Genomic DNA, 10,742 nt, shown 5'->3' on the forward strand with positions numbered 1-10,742 from the left:
ATTATTTGTTATGGCTTAGAGACTCTTCAAATTCTTAGTTAAAGATCAAATTTAATAAATTTAATGATAATACAACTTCCCCACTTAGTTTTTCATTAAAAAGAAAGGTTACACGAAGTGGAATGTCACTTTTTCACTACACCCCTCTTCTAATCCGAATTTCATCTCATTTTCTCTCAAAAAAATATATTTCATGTCAATTTAAGCTAAGAGAATAACAAGGATAAGAAAAAGAAAGGCTTTCTACACATTTTATTATTTGATGTCCAAGAAAATTCAAGGTAGGTAGAGGTGCAAGTGTTTACTTCATTTTGAATAATGATTTTCGATAAATGTTTGAATGAAATTGTACATTCGGGTACGGTGCTTCGGCACTACAATAGTTTGAATGATCATTCTTCGGCTCTATGTGTTATGATAATGTTATAGTGATTGGATTTTGTCGAAAATTCATCTATGTGCGATGGTATGAATCTATAGTTCGAAATTTCTAATTTGACAGCGAAATGCACAAATGATATCTATTTAGTTTCAAACTCATGGGTTAATTCCCTTCCTACAGGTTGAATAGATTTTCCTTGGGGCGTGAATGATGGTATAGGATGATGCGACATGTCATGGAGAAGTCGGTGATTTCATATCTTTAGTTGATTATGAAATGTTTACGTTTTCTTTAAATTAGATCTCTATGGATGTTTTGAGCGGATCTATTCTATGAATATTCTTTATGAATAAATTTATCTTTGAATATAGACATGTGTCATAGGAATAAATTTACAAACCACCGATATATATATATATATATATATATATATATGTTAGCGATTTAAAGTTTTGTGGTCTCTTAAAAAAAATTCAGATTCTTCCTCATTTTTATAAATTAAGAACTTCTTCGTTAGTTGGTATTTTTATACAAAACTAGTGGCGTTGGATAGTCTCATAAGTTAGCTATTGAGTGAACTTGGAAACATGTCAATCCGATGTTGGTAGAATTTTATATGTTGCATAAATTAAACTACACTGGGTAGAGTCGTCGTATACCCAGCTTCTGCCTTGATTTCAAAATTTCCTAACTCAACGGTTACTTGGAATTTCCAGATGAAACCAATTGTATTTGCTAGTCTCATGGAGTTTCTACCGAATAAATTTGAAATCACATGGTTTTGATGTCCGTGGAATTTTACATGTCATTTTAAGTGAACTACAATGGTTTACCTTTCAACCGGGTCGCTGTTGGGTTTTGACTACACTGGGTAGAGTCGTCGTATACCCAGCTTCTGCCTTGATTTCAAAATTTCCTAACTCAACGGTTACTTGGAATTTCCAGATGAAACCAATTGTATTTGCTAGTCTCATGGAGTTTCTACCGAATAAATTTGAAATCACATGGTTTTGATGTCCGTGGAATTTTACATGTCATTTTAAGTGAACTACAATGGTTTACCTTTCAACCGGGTCGCTGTTGGGTTTTTAAGAAATATTTTAATACCTCATATGATGCTGATGGAAGCTAATTTTTGATTATGTCATATTATAAGGAGTTTACTACTTCACATTAAAATTTGATGAAGTTTCAAGGTCGATAGCTATATAAACAAATTTATTGATGCTTACCCTACGAGACAGAAAAGGAAAACAGCTTTGTTTAGTTAGTGTTAACAGGATTTTGGGAAATATTTTAACGCCTTATATGTTACCGACGGAAGCCAAATTTTGGATATGTTATATTATAAGATGGTCCCTACTTTTCCTTAAAATTTTATGAAATTTTGACATTGATAACTATGCAAACAAGCTTATTTTATAATTTTATAGTAAACTGCATGTTAGGAAAAATATAGCTCTTAAGGAATTTTTTTTTAAAACTAAATGTTTATGTTTCCGTTAAAGGAGTAATTAATTAAATTATTATTTTAAATAATTTCTAAGTCCAACGCTATGGTACAATGGTTTGGGTGGTGTTTCCCTCCATGCGGGTCGGGGCATTACAACGTGATATCAGAGCATGAGTTTAATTGATTTTGTAGACTTAGTACATCTTATTTATGAAATAAGAAAAATGAAACATTTAAGACACTCCATGACATCTTACATCCATCAGTTGAACTCATCCGACGAACCCAAGGTATGGAATAAAATATTATGTTTCACTTTATTTTTTGAGCATCTTTTATAAGTCATTTAAGCTTGAATCTATGAAAAATACTTTTGATGTTAAGAATTAAATATGTTATGTAAGTTATATTTTGTTTAAATATACAAGAAGAAATGATGATTGCTCATTATATTAAAACCTCAAGAGCATAATTTATAAGTTGATATCACTAACAGAGATAAAACATAATTGGACACTTATGTGACAGACATTTATCAGACCGCTAGAAAGGCCACAGTTTGTAGAGCAGCGTTAAACCGTAGGTCCATTATTCAGTTCTATGAGAACTATGTGACTGACCCGTCTCTTCCATTTGTTGAACACGTACATGACATTTACGAGAGATGTATGGTAGCAGTAGATGCGGGACTGGAGATCACGCATATCGAGGCTATGACTAACCTCATACACTCACTTCCTCCTCAATGGGAAAATATGAGAGTCATGGTCAGGGATGAGATGCTAGAAAGTAACCCTCAAGAGCACCCAAATACTATTGAATTTGGTAGATATTGTCAGATCCTTCTAGACAAAAGGAGTGAGAGCTTAGAACCTCAATCAGAGATAGTAATTGAGTCCAATGATGAGGTTGAGCCCGAGCCCGAACCTCCGTTTGAATCAGACCTAGAGGAAGATCCCGAATGGGAGCATGATGATGACTTTGGGTTGGAATTACATCGAACTGATGCCCAAAAGGTCTAGTATGCGGAGTTTATGTTTACTGGTGATGCAAGTCATTGGTAGGATTCGATGTCCTGAACTAGGACTCCAGGGCAGCAATTGGCGTTAACTTGGGAACAATTCAAGGAAGAAGTGATGGACAAGTATTTTCCTTAGTCTCTAAGGGATTTTAAGGAGAATGAATTCCTTCAGCTCAAGCAAGGTAATATGTTCTGATTGATTATGAGCGAAAATTTGACCAACTCTCAAGGTATGTTCCACACCTGGTGGGCATGAAAATTAAGAAGACTTGAAGGTTTAAGCAAATTTAAACCCAGATCTAAGCATGATTCTTATGTCACATTGTTTCACATCATACAGTGAGATGCTGGAACGAGCTCACGCTATTTGGTATCAGGAGGCAAATGCATAGTAACACTATCAATTGCACAACCAAGAGGACAAAGGACATATTGGAAAAAGAAAATGGAATGGTCAAGCCAAAGGAAAAGGCAAATGGCAGAATAAGAAGGCTAATACCGAACCTAGGGCTAGTAAGGATATAGTAGCTGCAGTAGCGCCATGTCTCAAGTGTGGTAAGCCTCATCGTGGGGAATGCTTATATGAAAAGAATGCCTATTTTCGGTGTGGTAAGCCAGGACATATTGCTAAGGATTGCCCTATATTTGCTCAGAAGAATGATGATAACAATGATCAGAACAAGAAAGGGAAAGCACGAGTGTTTATAATGACTCAGAAGGATGCAGAGGAGAACTCAAATGTGATAGAAGGTATATTATTGATATTTGATACACCTGCTTGTGTACTGTTTAATTCAGGAGCTAATCATGATTTTGTATCAACATATTTTATTGCTAAATCTAGTATTAATTGTGATAAGTCAAAGAGTATATTAGAAGTTAGCATTCCCTCAGGTAGAACATTGAACACAGATCAGATCGCTAGGTCGATGAATCTTAAAATTGAGAGAAGAACATTTGAAGCAAATTTGTATATGATAGAGATGAAAGATTTTGATGTGATTTTGGGCATAGATTGGTTAGGATATAATTATGCAACCATTCGTTGTAGAGAAAGAGAAGTGTCTTTTCAGAAATCAGGAGAGGAACAATTTTCTTTCCTTGGAATAAAGATCAAACCCCACCTCCAACTAGTATTAGTCTTACAAGCTGAAAAAATGTTGAGAAATGAAACATCTCAAGGATATCTAGTTAATATCTTTGGAGAAAAACTTGCAACGATAAAGATTGAGGATGTACCAGTGGTACAAGAATTTATAGATGTGTTTTCAGAAGATCTACATAGTATCCCACCAGATAGACAAGTGGAATTCACAATAGATTTGGTTCCTGGAGCGGCACCAGTATCTAAAGCTCCATACAAATGGCCCCAAAAGAACTTCAGGAGCTGAAAATCTAGTTACAAGAACTGTTAGACATTGGCTTTATTCGACCAAGTGTATCACCATGGGGCACACCAGTATTGTTTGTAAAGAAGAGAGATGGAAGTATACAGATGTGTATTGACTATCAGGAGTTGAACCGTTTGACCATCAAGAATATGTATCCTCTCTCGAGAATTGAGGATTTGTTTGATCAAATTAAAAGGGGCTAAGATATTTTCCAAGATCGATTTACGATCTGAATATCATCAGTTGAAGGTTAAGGAAAGTGATATACCTAAGATATCTTTCAGAACTCGTTATGGACATTACGAGATCACAGTTATGCCATTCGGATTGACAAATGCTTCGACAGTATTTATGGTTCTAATGAATAGAGTATTTTATCAGTATTTGGATAAATTTGTTATAGTCTTCATTGATGACATTCTAATTTACTCAAAGAGTAAAGATCAACATGAAGAGCATCTTAGAATAGCGTTAGAAACATTGCGTAAGGAAAAATTATATGCCAAATTTAAAACGTGTGAATTTTGGCACGAACAAGTTGGATTCCTCAGTCATGTAGTTACTGCCCAAGGAATTGAAGTAGATCCAATAAAGGTTGAAGCGGTAACTAATTGGAAGACATCGACTAATGCTGGTGAAGTTCAAAGTTTTCTGGGATTGACTGGATACTATCGGAGATTTATAGAAAGATTTTCCAAAATAGCTGGACTAATGGCACAATTGACAAGGAAATGAATAAAGTTTCAATGGACAGATAAATGTGAGCAAAACTTTCAAGAGCTAAAACAATGATTGATTACAGCACGTGAATTAACAATATCTGAAGGTTCAGAAGGATTTGTTACATATAGTGATGCATCCAAACACGGTTTGGGATGTATACTGATGCAGCATGGAAAAGTAATTGCCTATGCGTGAAGACAATTGAAACAACATGAGCAGAACTACCCAACACATGATTTAGAATTGCAGCGGTGGTTCATGCATTAAAAATATGGCGCCATTACTTATATGAAGGGAAGTGTGACATTTACATGGATCATAAGAGTCTCAAATATTTTTTTACACAAAAGGAATTGAATATGAGATAGAGATGATGGTTGGAGCTAGTAAATGATTATGTAATCACTATTCATTGCCATCTTCGTAGGGCTAATGTTGATGCTGATGCTCTAAGCAGAAAGTCGATGGGAGAGTTGGCATCATTACCTACTATTCCAATGGAGTTGATCAAAGACTTGGAAAATTTGCGAATTAAAGTGATTACCACACTAGAACAAGTCACTGCTCATTTAGCAACTTTGATAGTTCGACCCACTCTTACAGATTGGATCATAGAAGCACAAGGTAAAGACCCATTTTTGCAGAAGATCAAGAACGAGATTGGTCCTAGTAAGAGAAAGGATTTTGAAATAGCTTCTGATCAAGCACTAATATTTAAAGGAAAAATTTGTGTACCTAAGGATGAAGTTTTAAGGAAAGAGATATTGGAGGAGGCTCATTGCACCCCGTACACCCCACAACCTGGTGGTACGAAAATGTATCGAGACTTCCGATATACATTTTGGTGGAGGAACGTGAAAAGAAGTATAAGCTCATTTGTCGAAAAATGCGTAGTGTGCCAACAAGTTAGAACAGAACATCAAAGATCAGCAAGATTATTAAATCCATTGGACATACCTGAATGGAAGTGGGAAAATATCGCAATGGACTGTGTGGTAAGATTTCCAAAGTTAGCAAGAGGACACAATGCTATATGGGCAATAGTGGATCATCTAACAAAGTCAGCTCGCGTTCTTTTTGTAAAAATGACGTTTAGTCTAAATCAGTTGGCGCAGTTGTACATTAGAGAGTTGTAAGATTGCATGGTGTCCCTATGTCCATTGTGTCTGATAGGGATCCGAGATTTACGTCAAAGTTTTGGAACAGTTTACAAGAAGCTATGAGAACGAAATTGAATTTCAATACAGCATATTACCCTTAATCTGATGGTCAATTTGAAAGGACCATTCAAACTTTGAAATATATACTAAGGGCCTGTGTTCTGGATCTAGGAGGTAGTTGTGAATCGTATCTACCTTTAGTGGAATTTGCATATAATAATAGTTTCCAAGCAACTATTGGAATGACACCGTATGAAACTCTCTATGGTAGAAGGTGTAGATCACCTGTTCATTGAGATGAAGTTGGAGAAAAGAGAGTTTTGGGACTAGAGATCAATGAAAGAACAGTTGAAGCTATTGATAAGATCCGTACCAGGATAAAGACTGCGCAATATAGACAATTTGATTACAAATATTTACTGAATAACTGGATTGCCACAATGGTCATCTACATAGAATTTCATATAGGCAACCCATGTTCGAATTACCATGTAGATGTTTTTATAAAAATTTTACATGAATTATTTTTTATGGCTTAGAGACTCTTCAAATTCTTAGTTAAAAAATCAAATTTAATAAATTAATGATAAAACAACTCCCCCACTTAGTTTTTCATTAAAAAGAAAGGTTACAAGAAGTGGAAGTCACTTTTTCACAACACCCATCTTCTAATCCGAATCTCATCTCATTTTCTCTCAAAAAAATATATTTCATGTCAATTTAAACTAAGAGAATAACAAGGGTGAGAAAAAGAAAGGCTTTCTACACATTTTGTTCTTTGACATCCAAGAAAATTCAAGGTAGGTAGAGGTGCAAGTGTTTACTTCGTTTCAAATTATGATTTTCGATAAATGATTGAATGAAATGGGACCTCCGGGTACAGTGCTTCTGCACTACAACACTTTGAATAATCATTCTACGGCTCTACGTGTTATGATAATGCTATAGTAATTGGATTTTGTTATAAACTCATCTACGTTCGATGATATGAATCTATAGTTTGAAATTTCTAATTTGACAATGAAATGCACTAATGATATCTATTGAGTTTCAAATTTATGTGTTAATTCTCTTCCTACAGGTTGAATAGATTTTTTTTGGGGCATGGATGATGGTAAAAGATGATACGACATGTCATGGAGAAGCCGGTGGTTTAATATCTTTAGTTGATTATGAAATGTTTACGTTTTCTTTAAATTAGATTTCTATGGATGTTTTGTGCGGATCTATTCTACTAACATTCTTTATGAATGAATTTATCTTTGAACATAGACATGTGTCATAGGAATAAATTTACAAACCACTGTTTACAAAAAAAAGTATATGTTAGCGATTTAAAGTTTTGCAGTCTCTTAAAAAAAATTCAAATTTTGCCTCATTTTTAAAAATTAATAACTCCTTCGTTACTTGGTGTTTTTATACAAAACTAGTTGCGTTGGATAGTCTCATAAGTTAGCTATTGAATGAACTTAGAATCATGTCAATCCGATATTGGTAGAATTTTATATGTTGTATAAAGTAAACTGCACTAGGTAGAGTCGTCGTATTCCCAGCTTCTGCCTTGACTTCAAAATTTCCTAACTCGACCGTTACTTGGAATTTCAATGAAACCAATTGGATTTGATAGTTTCATGGATTAACTACTGAATAAATTTAAAATCACGTGGTTTTGATGTCCGTGGAATTTACATGTCATTTTAAGTGAACTGCACCGATTTACCTTTCAACCGGGTCGTTGTTGGGTTTTGAGAAATATTTTAATACCTCATATGATGCCGATGGAAGCGAATTTTTGATTATGTCATATTATAAGGAGTTTACTACTTCATATTAAAATTTGATGAAGTTTCAAGGTCAATAGCTATACGAACAAATTTATTGACACTTACCCTACGAGATAGAAAAGGAAAACAGCTTTGTTTAATTAGTGTTAGCGGGATTTTGGGAAATATTTTAACGCCTTATATGTTACTGACGGAAGCCAAATTTTGAATATGTTATATTATAAGATGGTCCCTATTTTTCCTTAAAATTTTATGAAATTTTGACATTGATAACTATGCAAACAAGTTTATTTTATAATTTTATACTAAACTGCATGTTAGGAAAAATATGGTTCTTAAGGAAATTTTTTTAAAACTAAATGTTTACGTTTCCGTTAAAGGAGTAATTAATTAAATTATTATTTTAAATAATTTCTAAGTCCAATGCTAAGGTACAATGATTTGAGTGACGTTTCCCTCCATGCAAGTCAGGGCGTTACAATTACTCACTGTAAACTCGATATTTTTCAATGTTTAACATTAATAATAGTGAGTAACGTACAATATTTTCTAAAGTTCAGTGGTCAAAATTCAACATTTAAAACTTTAGTGAGCAATTAAAAATATGTACCTAAGTTCAGTGAGCAAAATTCGACATTTTAAATTTCAGTGACCAATTAAAGACATGGACCTAAGTTCAGTTACCATTGGAACAATTAATTCAGTTACCTGAAGTCTAGCAATCATGTGTATAATTGCCTCAGAAAGGATGAGATTGAACCAGTAAATATTGCCCAAAGATACAGTAGAATTGGGAGTTATTCTTAATATCTGGAATTTGTCAGAAGATTTTTGCGCCCGTGATTCGTTTGACTACAATCTGTGAATTCGATTATTAATACGATCTTGCTATGGTCCCATCTTGGAACTAAAACACAAATCAGTGCCGGGGTTCCTTTGTTTTAGGTGTTCATTGATGCTTTGGATGCTTTTCTGTATTGAAATTAGGCAATGGAAACATCGTCTGGGGCATTAGCTATTACGAGGACTTGTGAAGGAAAGTCAATAGTATTATGTTGAATCAGAGCAATCAGGTTCTGATCTTAATTTCAAAAACAGGGTTGTGTGGTTCTGAGCTAGTTTCTTGGTTTGGTTTATGTATTTTTGCCTATTTTGTGTTCTCTGCACAGGGTTATGCTGCCAAGATCTGTTCATAGTATTTCCTACAAAATGAGTTGAGAATGCATAGCGATTTAGATAATGTACAGTGTTTTGATCGTATTACATATCTTACAAAGAATGGATTTTTCGACCTCTAAAGCCCAAATTCAGTTGCGAGTTTTCTATTTGTGAAGCCGCAGAAACAACCATCCAATGATTTATTGCATATCAACTTTCTCGGTTGCTTGTTCGAATTCGTAGTGGAAAATGTGCTTTATCTAGTGATTGACTTGTAATCAATGCAAAGTTGCAAACAATATGATTGTCTTACCCCCATTTTGATAAACTTTCACATGCCTAAGCTAAAAGGCATTCCATTAGTATGTGACAGTTAACATTACATTTTACAGTGGGCCAAAATAATTAAGATTGTGAAAAATTAATCTGGTCTTATCAGTGACCATGGATACGATTCGGTCAGGTCTCAAAATTTTCACGATGAATCCACTTATCGACTAATTCGGTAATGTGTACTCTATTATGCAAATATAATGAAAATTGTTTTCATTGATTGTTGAATCCGGGAATCATATGAAATAGGTTTGGAATGCCGTACTAGACATGATAGTCGACATATATCACACACCTCTTTATGTGCTTGATGCTGTCTAATCCCAGGTACTAGAAATTCTTCGGGGTCTTAAAAATCAAGTCTCCCTTCCCTGCTCTGGAGCCCTATGGAAACAAAGCTAGGGAAGAAGAAAACTAAGAAAATCTGATCTGATCATGTTCAAGAAAGAAAAAACTCTATGACTACCATAAGAAGTAAAAAAAAAGCAACTGTGGGTTGATATTCACATAAACCATTTTGCAGGCACAATTAAATGAAGTTTCACTTTGATCCAAATGACCTCCATTAAATATTAAATTTATGTCATGGAAACATAAAATATGGGGGGTGGGAGAGAGAGAGAGAGAGAGAGTTAAAGAAATGGAAGATGGCTAAATTGATTAAAGGAAAATAGATCCTGGTTGAAGGCCACCATACCATTTTGCAGGCACAATTAAATGAAGTTTCACTTTGATCCAAATGACCTCCATTAAATATTAAATTTATGTCATGGAAACATAAAATATGGGGGGAGAGAGAGAGAGAGAGAGAGAGAGAGAGAGAGAGTTAAAGAAATGGAAGATGGCTAAATTGATTAAAGGAAAATAGATCCTGGTTGAAGGCCTCCACTATACCACTCTCAGGAGTATCATGAATCCAAGGGGCCATATTCTCATGCTCATTCAAAAATGACGTGCGCTGATTAACACAAAATGCAAGACGAGCTCGAGCAAGCATCAGATCATGCTCTAGTTCAACCATCTTCTTCTCCAGAGAAGCTATAGCCCCAATGCAACCATAAATGGGGTCTCTCAGCCTCACCTCAGCCTCATACACAAGCGAATTCACTGTATCCTCACGTTGCTCGTCTGACACCTCATTAAGGATCTTGCTAATGTTGCTGGCTCCGAACACCTTGTGTACTTTGGCGAACTTCTTTGGCTCGTCCTTACGAAAATACGGAGCAAACAGGCAATTTGTGGCGCATCTTCTCTTTAAGGCCTTGCAGGCTGCACAAGAAGATCTTGAACGAGGCACTTGACTCTTCATTACTTTTTCTTAACATGTGTACTTTAAA

At 34.8% G+C, this 10,742-nt stretch overlaps 1 protein-coding gene across 1 annotated transcript; it reads right to left on the reverse strand.

The window, feature by feature from the left end:
• Positions 1–9,718: 9,718 nt before the first annotated feature.
• On the reverse strand, positions 9,719–10,742 carry LOC111386124 (LOB domain-containing protein 21-like). The gene has a single exon (XM_023010560.1). It carries the CDS (start codon positions 10,712–10,714, stop codon positions 10,232–10,234), a length of 483 nt encoding a protein of 160 aa, XP_022866328.1. The 5' UTR covers positions 10,715–10,742; the 3' UTR covers positions 9,719–10,231.

This window comes from Olea europaea, unplaced genomic scaffold (assembly GCF_002742605.1).
Source record: "Olea europaea var. sylvestris unplaced genomic scaffold, O_europaea_v1 scaffold343, whole genome shotgun sequence".
Taxonomy (NCBI): domain Eukaryota; kingdom Viridiplantae; phylum Streptophyta; class Magnoliopsida; order Lamiales; family Oleaceae; genus Olea; species Olea europaea.

Bases quoted from the DNA above. Each gene is read 5' to 3' on its own strand.
- LOC111386124 (XM_023010560.1), bottom strand. From the start codon at position 10,714: ATGAAGAGTCAAGTGCCTCGTTCAAGATCTTCTTGTGCAGCCTGCAAG.